Here is a 15026-nt window from a genome sequence, read left to right on the forward strand (position 1 = left end):
CTATGGGTCATCTGTTATATGGAAGGACTTGCTGCTGCTAATATATAGCTCCGTAAATGGAAATGGCATTAAATCTTTAAACTGGACGGCTGAATGTGTTACCCACCGAAATCCAGAGTTTTACTTGCGGTCAGGCTGAAGTGGAAAAGGACAGAAAGATGGATGAGGACAGTAAGAATAGCAGAAGGTTCAGTGCTGAAGGGGCTGATGGACAGGCTGTTGGGTGTTAAGGTTTTCTCAACACACAAAGCTCATAATTCAGAGACTCTATGAGTGTGTGTTACTCTGTGTAACCTGTATTTATTCAGGGAAAGGTGTTAGTTGTTTAAGTTTTTCCCAGAAAACCCAGTAGAAAGCCACAGTTTCCAGCGTCAGCATACAACCATTGGGTGTTTACCACCTGAGGGAGATACCAAAAAACAGAGCCTTCATTATCTGCTCACATGTTCTCAGCTGTAGTTCATGCAGCAACTTCTCACTCACAAATGAGCTGGTGAGCAGTCTGGGGATCCCACATGAGGTGTTATACCATTGTTCAAGAAATAGCTGAAAGGCTTAACTGCTCCTAAAACCAGAGTCACATATGCCACTTTTTAATTTCTATACATGCAAAATATTTTTTTACATTTTTTGCTCAACATTTTATGCTAAGGTAGGCCAAGCATGTCCAGGACGTATAGTACATTGGGTGAATTATGTCATATTTATCCTATTTCTCATAACTTTCTGCATTATTTCCCAGAAACTCAGAGTAAATTTAACATCTGACTCACCATAAATGTCCTCCCTGTGCTTCTTCCCTAACCTCCTAAACCCCAGCTTCACCCTCGGCTGTGTGACTCCTGTAAGCACAGTTTTATTGCTCCAGGAGAAAGGTAAACCTCAGTGACTGCAGGGTTTCCAAAAAGTAACACAGTCAGGCTTGTTTAAAATGGAGCAGGCTTAATGTTTGAAGTATTAAAAGTCAATATTTCTTTGTGACACACAGGGCAGCGCTATGTGCTGGACAAGGCAGCCTTTGAGGACTGTGAGGTGGTGGTTGGGGGGCGGGGGTGTCGGGCGCTGGTTTGGGGGTTAAGAGTTGTTGGGTAACCACTGGTGTCCTTTACAGCTGCTTATGGATTAATGGGGACCTGTGGACCCTCACTGATGTTCTTGAATCATTATTACAGGGTGACCAGGTGTATAATAGCAGCGCATTCTGAACCCAGTCTTCAATAATGTTTCTGTGCTATAAATTTGTTTTGAAAGTTGTATATTTTGTGACTGGATTTCATACATTAGCACTATGTTTTAAATCAATTATTCATGTAATTTTTAAAGCCTAATTTCTTACTTCAAGCCTTTTAAATGTGTGTTTTTCTCAGATTATTATTTTGGTAGTTAAATGAAACTTTATTGTTCTGATGTTTTGGACAGCCGGTCAGACAAAGCCAGACATTTGAGGAGATTATTTTCCAGTAAAGCACACTATTTTCTGACATTGAAAACAATTGCCATACATTAGCAGTTACAGTTTTTTTCGGTGACCGATAATGCCTTCTAATTGTATATGAATTGTATATGAATGTAGATTTTATGAGACTGGTTTTACTTTTTATTCATAACATAAATTGGGCGGCCAAAGCTGCCACAATAAATAATTACCATCAACTCTCCGGTCACCTAAGCTCTACACAGGATTTTAGCATTTTCCAGCTAATTTCTTTTTAATATTTACTGGCCATTTTGATTTGGCCCTTACTGCTCTCATTAACCTCATTTCCAAGTGCATCAGGCAGCTGTTTTCAGCAGAGTAAAGCTCTGAAATCAGACTGTATGCTACCTGCTCAGCACAAACCAGCAGTTGGAGACAGTCAGTGAAGAGCTGGGAACATAATGGAAGGTTTAGCAGCTAAAGAGCCAGATTTCTGGTGGGTGCACCTAAAATAATGTCAGCTTTTTGTGACACACTGGCACAAAGAGGCAATCAATCACCAGTACTGATACATTTTCATGCAAGGTCATATAGAAGTTACTGTCATGTTCACTTATTTGAGTTGACAGGTTGTTGGCCTTCTTTATCATCCCTGAGGTCCACTGTCCTCAATGGTGTTCAAAGCTGCTACTGGTTTGGCTTTTGCTCAGCCCTGCCCCTCTGTGACTGTAATCTTTCAGACTCAGCAGTGACAAGAGGGCTGTAAAAACAGAGCCGGAGGAGGTCATCCCGAAGTTTGCACAGGAACGAGCCATTCATCCTCTCAGGGGGGTTTGGTTCTCTGCTGTGGTGAGACTGAGGCTCAAAGAGTCCTACTCTGCAAAGGTTGGGGATGAGGCGGTGAAGTGTTATTTGTCTCTTATGCCCTGCTGGGCACACAGGAAACTAAACGAGCCTGTCGTTTTTCAGCGAATTTGATTTATTGGCACTATTAACTTCCAAATAGGAGGTCGCGCCCTCCACCTTCTCAGATTGGCAGCCACTTCCACAGCCTCACCTGACTGGTGTCTCTGTCAATAGCACAAAGACTTGTCGTATTTCATGCTCATTGACACAAAGAGGAAATAGGTTGATGGATGTGCTGTAGAGGACAAATTTCAAAATAGTGTATTTCAGGCACATAAGATCATCTCCATCCTCTTTGAGTTTTACTGTCGGCTTAATTCCACTCTGAAAAGGTGCAATTTGATTTATCCACTCTGGAAGGTGTTATTGAAAAGCTCTGGTTTTAGAAGAATAGTTTTGACAGAAGGCCAAAAGAGACAAACTTAGAAGCATTTGGAAAAACATTATGCAAACTTGATGTAATTTGTGAGTTTTGGACATTTTAACCACCACATTACCTCTTAAGGTCTAAAACGTGTTCTTAATGTGGATATCAAACTAAGTCTGGCCACACATAGGGTATTTATACATTTTATTTTATTACAAACAGAACTTTACTCACTAAAGTAACTTAAAAGATAAAATTTTCAATAGTCTGTTTGATGTTGATGTACAGGACTGTTACATGTCGTTGTGTTGATTGTATTTAGTTGTTGGGGATTAGGAGCATCCACTTCTGTGATGTTCTACTTTTAGTATTTTTAATCTTGTGCATTTACACTTTCTGTCATTGGTGGTGACTCTGGAAACCAGACTGGATTTCTTTGTTTAGGCAAACAGTATGTTTGTCTGAGCTAATGACATTCGCTGTTGACTCTGTCCCCTGATTCATTTGCACATTGTTGGTACTTCAGCTGTGTGCACAATTCCCTACAAGTTTCCTGAGCTATTAATTAAATTGTGGGTTTTTAAAATGTAGGCAGGAAATGATAAATGACTTTGACTATGCTTTGAGTTGGAACAAATGCCAAAGTCTTTTAAGTTAGTAGAATTTCTGTAAAGTCGTACGTTTTTCTTTTCCACGTCCATCTGAATCCTTTTTACAATGGACATTTTTGGCGTTAACACTGGATTACACCTTTTTTTTTGTTTCCTCCTTGTTTTTATTGGTGCTTTTTTTTTTGCTACCCCTCATTGGTCTCAGATATTTTAACTTGGTTATGTTTTTATTTTATAATTTGTCTGCACAGTACCTGCATTTACCAGATGGTAGTAATTTGTAGTACCATTGACCAACTGTTCTATAATTTCCACTGCATTAGTCTGAATGTGTATGAAACATCAAGTGAAATCAAGTGGATCAAGTGAAAACACAACAATACGGAGCCTTTAAGATGAAATCTCAGGAAAATCAGCAAATTCAAGGCTAATTTAAATGACTGAGCTGTATACATCTAGTCCTTGAAAACTGAATCTCGTGAGCATGTCTGCACACACTCACTGACACTGGACCGACATCCCCTCTCTATTCAGTTAATAGTTTGCTCTGCACAAACAGGAATGCTTTGCTCCCCACACCACACACACGCGCCCCTTTGCTCCCCCCGCCCCCCTGCACACACTGTGGTCAGCGTGCCACTGTGTGTGTCGATGTGTAACAAGTTCTCTCTCTCTCTCTCCCCTGTTCCTCAAACCTCTTTCTTTCTCTCCCACCATGTGAAGCGTCTGGATCTGTGCCACTCGTTTGTCTATCAAAGCACTTTGGTGATGGTGAGCAAGTAAGTTTGTTTTCCTGTATGTTTCTGTGTGCAGTGACAGTGTGCATGTGTCTTGCCTGTGTGTGTGTATCGATTCAATTATCCCATGTGGAGAGAGGCTTGTTTGCGTGCAATTGCTTATTCTTTTGTGTTGTGCTTTCTGTCTTTGTGTCTAGCTTGCCCACTCTGTGCCTGTTTTCCTGCCTGTGTGTCAGTTTATTTTTCTCATTCCTCTCTGCTGGCTCATTTCTCCTGTAACGATCTATAATACGATCCTTCACCTCTCCCTCCCCTATATCCCAATCATTTCACTGCCATTCTCAGTGTTCATCACTCTATCTCAGACTTGCCGAGAGTACATGGTGAGGATAGGTCTGTGTGTGTGTGTGCGTGTTTGTGTGTTCTGTGTGTGTGTGTTAACACTTGGGGCATTCAGATAATGTGTGGTGGTTATTTCCTTTGTTCTTTCTGAGGCGACACTGTCTGGATTAAAAAATTAAGTCTGAATGTGTGTTATTTTTTTAAGATGACCATTCAGTATTTGAGGCCTTTTGTCGAGGTGGAGCAACATGTTGCACAGATTGTACCAGACATTGCTTAAAATCCCCTTGCCTCCTTTCTAAGAAGAGGTTCTAAGAAATCACAAAATATTTTGACTTGAGAATTTGTGTGTTTAAAAATTACAATAATCTTTTTTTTATCTTAAAAAATAACAATGAAGAATTGCTGGCAACAGAGCTGACATCTCTATTGCTAACTAAGATCTTGGTTTAGTTACAGAAATTTAATTTATTAAGTTTTCCTGGTGTTTTTATGGAGTAGGCTAGTGGTCATTACTGGAAAATAATAATAATAATAATAATACTCCCAGACATGCTTCAGACTGTAATGAGGATTAGACTTTATGACATGCTTCTCCATGATAGCAGGATCAATTGGATGCGATGGATTAATCATTGAAAAACAGACACTATTAGTCATCCAAGCGATTCATAGGTTAGTTGCTATGATCGTATTAATTAAACCTTTATCTGCTGTACACAGCCATGCTTGGTACAGCGAGTCCATGCACAACATTAATCTGTGTACGACAGTCAATTCAACAAGTCAGTTTTTTTTATAATACAGTCCATATGTACATCCCTTATATTTTGACCAACTCTGGTCATTCAGCAGGTACAGTGCAACTTTAGGATTCATTTGAAGTTGTATTTCTGGCAGCAAAATGAATATTCACTATCCTATCCTTGTTTTGGTACTGTGGGTAGTAATCCGAAATGTGGGCTGAGGGCAAGATAATTAATAAAAATAGAGCATAATGCTCTTAATAATACTTGTGTTATTTAGTGAGACTGCTTGTTTGTTTTTGTGTATCCTGCTGCTTTAATGTCTTTTCCTTCATCTTCAATTTGCTGTGGACATTGTTATTGATGTTGGAGTTAGGTTGAGGTGGCCAGTTCATATCTACTGCTGGTTCTTCATATCTACTGACCGTGAGATGGCCTTCAGGGAGCATGTGGGATGGTGGTATTGACACATTGCATTTTAAGAGAATGCAATAGGTATGCACTGCACCTTAGTTTAGCCATTTGTACCAGAAAGCAGATGAAATGGGAGCTGAGGATTAGAGACCAGAGGGAGACAGAGAAGAGAAAGTGAAGATGGGAGGAGAGGGATCAGTGCAGCTGTGTGCCTCTTTAGGATTCTTGCTCTCTACCTCCTCTCGCCAGGGCCAAACAGGCATCATTAGGTTTGGCAAATTACCCGGGCGGCCATTGTGGCGCAGCCATGGCACGTTAGTGTGTCTTTTTAACTGTGGCTAAACTCAGTCTATTCACTTGTAAAAGAGAGCGGCCATTGGCAGATAGTTGGCAGGTTGCACAGAGAGGCCATTCACCCCGGTAGGAAGGAGCTGAGAACGCTGCCTCGGAAATGGTCCTCTCTGAATATTTTGATGTAGAGACTTTGGATGCCCCCTCAGTGTCCATTTGCTCAGGCTAACAAATCTCCATGAGCTGACTTCATTGGTAATTAATATTATTACTTTTTATGTGAGGGCTCTGTTACCATCGAGCAGGAGCTGTTACACTTTAACAGAGAGATTCAGATTCTTTTGGCTTTTTTTTTTTTTTTTTTTTTTTTTTTTTTAAGGAGGAATTTGTAGTTTGGAATCTCAGGTTTTTGGTCGGGGGGTTCACTGTTTTTGAATGGGGTCCAAGTACTCTGGTGTGGAGAGTTTAGACAAGAGGCTGATATACAAAGGTCAGACGCTGGACTCCCTCCTTTTATTTTTGATCCCATAGAGGAACAAATTACAGGGCTTCTGAATTAAGAAATAATTAATTGTAATTAATTTCCCTGTCATATATCGCCTCAGTAAAGAGGATGTCGCTGGATTTTAAAAGTGCTCATTTATCATGTACACCCAGTGTCTCAGCACGCTCATTTTGTAGCCTGTGTAATCCTAGTAGAAGTGCTATTAAGCTTTTTCAGGGTCTTTTTGTGTCTTTTGTAGCCAGATCACGACACATAATTGCCTATAATAGGTGTTTTGTAAGAAATGACTGAAGAGGGTTTCACTTATTCTGACAGAAAATGTAACCGCACCTTCATGGTGGCATCATGGCAGCAAAAAGTAGTTCACCAATGCCTCACTGTCTCCTCCATCAAAATCAGCTCATATATATACTATGCGTCGAAGGTTTCCAAGTGTCACACACCATGGGTGGGCCGGCCCTTTGCTTTGTGAGAAGACTGAAATGTTGCACTGTTTCAGTTTGTCTGAAGACAAGAGTGCTTGCTTGAATAGAAGGTTCTTGGAATAAAGAAGAGAGCTTCAGTGGAAATACACAAGTTCGGTGTTACTTTGATTTTGCATGCTTTTAAAACTTGAGATTGCTGGTTTTTCTAAGGTTGTGACATGAGTGCTCTTTCTGATGTAAAGGGAAGTATAACAATTTATTTATGGCATTGATGCATAATAATTATAGAGCTGTATCCAAGACGAATTAGCTTGAATTGCCTGAAATATATTGAAATGACACAAAAGTCTGAATAAGAAAAACCAGCCTGCAGACATGTAGACAACCTATTTAATGCAAATAAAACATTTCTTTACATGATTACTTGCCTTAGAGTCTAGATTAGAGCCAGACTGATAAATCAGGCAAGATGAACCTCAAAATGAGCTGATGCTCGTTCGTGTCAGTATGTGCATCAAAACTCATATTAGTTTGGGTTGCGAGAAATTGTCAGAATAATTGTTAAACTCTCCTGGCTGAGAGAGTTATGTGAAGTCAATGCGTATAGTTTAGCCTTTAACCATATATGGTTTGTGGAGTCGCTAAATGAAAGAAACGGCAACAAATCAAGTGTAGGTAATAAATGTCAAGGTAGAACAAACAGGCAGGTAAACACTCTCTAAATGGACATACAGTGTGTTTTAAAGAAAACTGTATTTGTTTCATTCTAAGTTAGACTCTCATTTAGTGGTTTTTAAAGCCAACTATTAACACAGATCATTTGTAGTGGAGTAGGTTGGGCCTGGTTTCTGGAAGACATTTAGAGAATCTTTAGTGTGTCCCCAAAATCTTACTGCCAGTCAAGCGTGACCCTCATCCACTGACTAAAAGAAAACTTTCATCTGCATCTTGTTACACAGTGTTTAGATGTTGCATATATTTAATTCAGCAGTATGAGGAGGTATTTATGAATGCAAACATTTCCAATTGCACCAATACATACCTGCAAGAACAAACTGTTTAACTATAAGTATTATCTTTACTTCGAAATTTCTTACACTCTTGACCGTGTGTTTAAAGTGCTATTTCAAAATAAAAGCTTTTTAAATGATCAGCAACTGTTCCAGTTCATGTCTGTGCTCTATACTCAGATTGCACTGCAGGAAAATGAATCAGCATGTTTATGTGTCAAAGACAGTGCTACAAACTTTGAGCAGACACACTTGACTTGTTGACGTGTCTGTGTTTTCTCTGAGCAAAGTGAAGGGCTCCATGTGATGTTTAAGGGAGCTCTCACTCTCTGAGGAATCGCAGGCAAGGTGAAAGAGATTAATCCATCACCAGCCAAACCGAGCTGTAAACAATAATAAAAAGAAACAGCTGTCATAGAGTTTCCCAAATGGTCTTAAACCACCACTTAAACTTTCTGCATGGTGGCTCCAAGGAGAAAATCTTCTGTGTAGTGGTCACATGTCCACCCTGCGTTCCTGCAGTTTTCCTCCCATAGCACCAACAGGTCACATGAATCAGAGACTCTGAGTTCCTAATCTCTTCACAGGTTGTTATGACTTGACAGTGTTTTTCCAACACAGGCACCTCCATGAAGGAATGAACGTTCTCACACTCAGTCACAGATCCAGGAAAACCCAGCAAGGCTTGAATATTTGTTGCTTTTTGGTCAACTCTGGTTCCTCCTCAGTCAGGTATAATGTTTACCATATTTGTGTGTTATCCTGTTTGCTAATGATAAACACAACATCCAAATGACGCAAATGTCAAGAGTGTGGCAGGTTTTGGGACCTATTGAAATTTTGTCCTGCTGTTGCCTCTAGATTAGTCATCACCATTCATTATATAAAATAATCCAACGCTAGTTGAAATATTTTAGTTTAGATCTTTAGAAATAATCAGCAACAGCCCAAACGTTTTTAACCTCTACCAGGGTTTTTCGTAAGTTGGTCTTGTTGGACGGTTTCTGGGTCGTAATGCCTCGATCTAACCCTAACCATCTCTAACGTCCATCTTCTGCCGAAAACTAGTGAGAACATGCATCCATGCATTTTCTACTGCCCCTGAAGAATCTGACTGATGGCTGCTGCCCCCTCCTCCCCTCATTGTACTGAATAGACAAATCCCAGAACATTAGGCCTCTCACTGGCCAGTCTTTGCACGGTGTGAGGAGCATGGCCACATAACAAAAGTGAGGCCAGCGGTAGAGGCTCTGTTCCTGTCGCTTCATTAAGCAGCAATGTGAGACCCAGCAGGTTGAAAAACCTCTGCCTCCACACACGTTCAGCCCTCCATGGTGAGCAGGGGACAGACACTCAGTTCTCCAGAGCACGAAGCAGCAGCTGCAAGGAAACTGATTTTCGGGTTAAAAGCACTGCAATTTTCAGCCCAAATGGGCACATCCATACATTTCTTTTAAAATATTCCATAATCATTTGAAATTAAGAGTCAGCTCTAGTAGCTTACCTCTTATATAGTTGTTAATATGTGATAATTTTGTTAAGAATTTGTTTGGAAAAGTCAATGCAGGAATTAGGTGATTTACTCCCTTTGTCATGTGCAGCTGCAAAATGAAAAGCACAGTGCTTTGACCTGGATAATCATTGCTATCCAGGTCAGCTGAATTCTGATTTTACTGAGGGAACATGCTTGGTCTCATCTGCTTATGTGCCCTTAAAGCTATGACTGTTAAAGTACTATTGAAATTCTTTAAGTCAGCAGCTTTTCTTTAGGCCGACTTGCTGACTTCCGTGATTATCATCACCAGATTATCAAATGTGAGCAGATTTGATGTACATACATTGATTTTGATGTCAGCACAAAGACCCTTCATGTGGCTCACGGTTCGAAGTTCTCACCCCCTGTTTGGCTCTGGGCCCAGGCTCATCTTTCAATGGGTGTCCTCAGTCACAAAGAGTTCTGCTGATGCCACCCTCGGTTTGAGTTTCGGCATTAGAAAGATTGGCGGCTTCGACCTTTTGAGGCGAATTAACCGTGACAAAGTCCTACTGACAGTGAAGTACCGGACAGACAAAGACAGCAGAGGGACCGGGAAAACTAATTTAGATGGATAGACAGACAGGCAGAGAGCAAGGGAGGTGTTGCCAGGGTTATCATTTATCTGCTTGTTATGAAACAATATACGACAGTGATCACAAGACAGATTATTTCCTGAGATTTTTTAGAAAAAAGTAATTGGATTCTCGTTGGTCACATGCTTGGATCTAAACACATCACTTGTGTTTCAACAGGTGTTCAAACTGATAGAAAGGCTGGATGTGGTTGTAACTATGGCTCCGTCAGGGTGGGGGGCATGGGGTCTCTTCCCCTGTGGCCTTGTACTGGTCATCTGTTCCTCCGTCTGTCTGTCCCAGGAGCCTGACGTGAAACCTGCCGACTGCAGTAGAAAGGAGCATCCTGTTTTCTCCTACCAAGGTAAGAACATTTGAATTAGTCTACTTTTACTGCAGATTCACCTTTTCACCAGCCCTCTGTCACATGCAGTCAGTGTTAAATAAATAATTTAGCTGGAGAAACACACATTAAACCTTAAATTAATGACACTAGGGAATAAAAATCCTTCATTTCTTTATTGAACACATCCATTAAACATTAACACTGCATGCAGAAAAGGTACATGACTTCTTCACAGCATCTCTATAGGCCCAACATGACATGATGCTGTAGGATACCTAAACAAACTAAATGTTCCCCTGGATGAAGGCAAGCTGTCCAGGCCCTGAGACAGCAACATAGCCCCAGATTATGATGCCGCCTCCAATGTACTTCGCTTTAGGCTGACATTTTCATGTTTGCATGCAGTGTCTTTTTTTCACATCATACAGTACATAATGTTGGAAGGTTCATATCAGCAGATGCTGCTTGTTGCGGAAACCGGTACTGTTACTGTTTGTACTAAGTGGGACTCCTGTCTCCAGCTAATGTTTTTTTTTTATTCTCTTTGCTAATGGGTTCAGATACATTTTCCAGCCTACTCTGGAAATGTTTATATGTTTAATGATGTATTCAATACCGAAAAGACCAATATAGCAATTTGTGTGTTATTTGTTATTACAGTGTCAGAAATAGGGGCACAGTAGGAGTCCATTTCTGTCCTTTAAGGTACAGTCTACAATAATGGGCCCCCTAGGGCTAATTATTGGACCTCAATGTGTACTGTCTGAGCACCAAAGTGGAATATATATGTACCATTTATTCAGTTAAGGTAAAATTTCATGATATGTATGTTTAAGTAAATTTGTGGGTGTAAAAGTTACTATTACAATTATCAAAACAATGAAATTATCATTGACTTAAGTTAAATGAAAAGCAATGGCATATATGCATTTAAGTGGCAAGGTGCTAAATAATGAGTAGAGCTGGTACAAATAAGTACTCAGTGTGAATGGTACAAACGTGGCGTTCTAGAGCATACAGCCCCAGTGACAAGCCGTTGGGCGTATGACCACATTAAAACAACTTTATATATTAATGCACATACGCGTTATTGAGAGGAAAGTTATGATGTTCACAACACACAGTCGTCTTCTGGTGTAGACAGGAACTTAAAAGACAAATTATTAGCAGTGAGTATGAGGTGGAAGAAGGAGGAAGACCAAAAGAGGAGATTTATGGATGTAGTGAGGGAGGACATGAAGTTAGTTGGTGTGAGAAAAGAGGATGCAGAGGACAGGGTTAGATGGAGGCAGATGATTCGCTGTGGTGACCCCTGAAAGGGAACAGCCCAAAGGAAAAGAAGAAGAAGATGAAGTGAAAGAAGTTGCACACCATCAAATGCATATACATCTCCTGTGTGAAAGTTGACTCCTGGAATGTTTGAAGCTTTTCGCTTTCTTTTTTCGTTGTCTAAGAGTCTTATGTTTTTAAGTTCCTTAAAAGTCTGATGCCGAGTCATTTCTCCTGCTGAGCTGTTGGATTACGGTTTGTGAACTTAAGCACATGCACGGACTGTCTGTGTTTGTCTGCATTGCCTCGGGTCATTATGTACACAGGCAAGTGCACAAAAGCAATTTGGATTCAGTGGCTTTCTCTGAAAATCACTCTTGCTCAAGTGGTGGTTTGTATTCATGTTGTATTGTCTTTCAGTGTTTTCCAAGTAAGTGAGGCTGAAGCCAGACAGGAGTGAGGGTTCAGTTTGTTTCTAACTTGGACACAGTTTTCGCTCATAAATGCACATTAAAGAAGGCAGAGTTAAAACATCTCTGCATCTTTCCCCTCGTGTTGATGTGTGACTGTAATTAAATGGGGAGCATGAGTGAATTAGATGTGCAAACCCTCTTTTTTTTATGTGTGTTTTGTTTTTTCAGAAATTTGTTCATAGTGATGCTAATAGAGACATTAAAAATCTGGCAATGCTCAGCTCTCAGGTTACAGTAAGCTGCTTTAATGGTGTTTTGCTAGTCTCATGCACCGAGGCTTGCAATGAGATACACTGACATTTATAGTTAGTACTTATTAGTAGTTCATATTTTATAGCTATGCTTATCCATTTTAACGGAGAAAGATTTATATAAACTTCATAAACCTTATGGAAGTTGTGTCTGCAGTGTGGCCTCATTAAATATTCTTCAGCCATTGTGAGGGAGTTTGATGATATTATTTTGACTGGCTGTCAGTTTCCATTTATGTCGAAGCGCTTGTCTAGCAAAACTTTGCTGTTTATTGTATTGGATGAATTTGTCTCTCAAGCTGGAACCAGGATTCCTTTAGGTGAGACAGAAGTAATTGGTTGTAAAACACTGTAAGAAGTTTGCATTTGATGTCCAATGTTCATCTAAACCAGTCAAAGTGACTATTTTATTGTTTAGTTTTGTTTAGGTCGCTCTGCCTGCATAGAGATTTAAAATCAAAACCATTTAATTTGAATCCATATTATTAATACGGTTTGAAATTAAACTCACAATGCACATTATAGCAAATCAAACAATTTCAGAATTCACTTATTTAATTTTTTTTAAAAAATATTAGGCAAACAAAAACATTGGAGTTTGCTAAATAACCAAGAACAGTGGACAACAACAGGGGTGCGGCGGTGTGGCGTCCTGGGTTGGCACTGACCACCCCCAAAATCTGACTGGCCACCCTCTGCCAGAGTGACAGGTTAGTAGATAGCTGTTTTACAACTTTCAGCACAAGGAGAACTGACCAAATCTAAAGCCCAAATAATTCACCCTTATTATATTTATATAAAGGATATTATGTAGCTTATGTTATTATTATGTAGATTTACGTTGGTTTCACATATTTTGTCACAACAGAATTTTGTAGCAAGTGCAACCATTCAGAGTTTCCCTGCAAGGATGGCTTTCTACCTCTCACTAAAGACTATTTGGAGTTAGAAAGTGTTGATGAGCTGCATATTTGACATTTCTTCCACCCTATTTTGAGTGTGTGCCACAGTCTGCCCACCCCACTAAAAAAAAAAATCTAGATCCACCCCTGCTGGAGGTTTTGTTTTTTAATGCAGATTTTTGTATTTATTTTATTTAAAAAATATTCCCATTAATATTGTGATCATTTTCAAAGTCTTGAAATGGCAGTTTGACTAGAATAAATTAATTAATTACACCGCAAATATACACTCTTTAAAAAAAGAAGTGCTAAACGAACCCTTAGTTCATCAAATATATTTCTTAGCAGGAGGAAAAACGGATTTACAAGAAAAGTGAATCAGCAAATAATACAAGGATTGTAAAATTGAAAAACAAGTTGGTTGAGCAAACTCAACCACTGAATCTTGTTTTTCAGTCAGAGTTGGACATACAATATATAGTTGAAACCAGAAGTTTAAAAACACTGTATAAAAAAATGCACAACCTTTTTTTCTCACTGTCTGACATTAAATCAGACTAAACACTTCCTGTTTTAGGTCAGTTAGGATTACCAAAATAATTTATATTTGCTAAATACCAGAATAATGACTACATATAATAATATGACCACTATGCATTTAAACAGTTTAGAAAAGCTCAGATCATGATGTCATGGCTTTCAAAACTTCTAATAGGTTAATTGAGGTTAATATTTAAATGAATTGGAGGCACACCTGTGGATGTATTTTAGGGCACACCTCAAACACACTGCTTCCTTTTGTACCATTATGGTAAAATCAAAAGTATTCAGCCAAGATATGAGGAGGAGAATTGTGGACCCCCTTCCAGATGCCTGAAAGTGCCACGTTCATCTGCTCAAACTATCATACTCCAGTATAAACACGATTGGAGTTTCTAACCATCATACCGCTCAGGAAGGAGATGGGTTCTGTGTCCCAGACATGAATGTGTTTTGGTGCAAAATGAATATCAACCCCAGAACAAAAGCAAATCAACTCGTGAAGATGCTGGGTAAAGCTGGGAAGAGAGTGTCATTATCCACAGTTAAACGAGTCCTGTACAGACATGGGCTGAAAGGCCACTCAGCAAGGAAGAAGCCAATTATCCAAAAGCAACAGAAAAAAGGCCGATTACAGTTTTCAAATGCACATAAGGACAAAGACTTAATTTTTGGAAACATGTCCTGCGGTCTGATGATACTACAAATTAACTGTTTGGCCCTAATGGCCATCATTACATTTGGAGGTAAAAGGGGGAAGCTTGCAAGCCTAAGAACACCGTCCCAACTGTGAAGTATGAGGGTGGCAGCACCATGTTGTGGGGGGATTTTGCTGCAGGAGGGACTGGCACAGTTCACAAAATAGATGGCATCATGAGGAAAAATCATTATGTAGAAATATTGAAGCAACATCTCGAGAGATCAACCTGGAAGTTATGCCTTTAGTGCAATTGGGTCTTCCAAATGGACAGTGATCCTAAGCATACAGCGAAATTAGTTACAACATGGATTAAGGACACCAAAGTCAGTGTTTCGGAGTGGTGATCACAAAGCCCTGATTTTAATCCCCTAGAAAATTTGTGGGCAGAGCTGAAAGGGCGTGTACAAGCAAGGCGGCCTACAAACCTGACTCAGTTACACCAGTTCTGTCAAAAGGAATAGTCAAACATTTCAAGTCCTACAGTTTTAAGGCAATGCTACCCAAACACTAAGGATGTGTATGTAAACTTCTGACTTTGAAGAAAATAATACAAAAATTCTCTCTCTCATTATTCTGGCATTTAGAAAAATAGAAATAATGTCAGACAGTGAGGAAACCGTGTATGTAAAACTTTCATACACGGGTTTCAACTGTATATTTTTCTA

General features: G+C 39.7%; 1 protein-coding gene across 4 annotated transcripts in view; it reads left to right on the forward strand.

The window, feature by feature from the left end:
- Positions 1 to 15026, forward strand: part of LOC137108753 (semaphorin-5B-like) — a 32690-nt gene that overhangs the window by 2210 nt on the left and 15454 nt on the right. Inside the window, exons 2-4 of one of the 4 annotated variants that reach the window (XM_067493743.1) lie at positions 4025 to 4080; positions 8393 to 8503; positions 10061 to 10244. In XM_067493743.1, coding sequence (XP_067349844.1) covers positions 10100 to 10244 — 145 coding nt within the window. In that variant the 5' untranslated portion in view covers positions 4025 to 4080; positions 8393 to 8503; positions 10061 to 10099. The remainder of the gene's footprint in view (positions 1 to 4024; positions 4081 to 8392; positions 8504 to 10060; positions 10245 to 15026) is intronic. The other 3 variants (XM_067493742.1, XM_067493745.1, XM_067493744.1) reach the window with 3 other exon arrangements.

The sequence above is a fragment of the Channa argus genome, chromosome 23 (genome assembly GCF_033026475.1).
Source record: "Channa argus isolate prfri chromosome 23, Channa argus male v1.0, whole genome shotgun sequence".
Classification (NCBI taxonomy): Eukaryota; Metazoa; Chordata; class Actinopteri; order Anabantiformes; family Channidae; genus Channa; species Channa argus.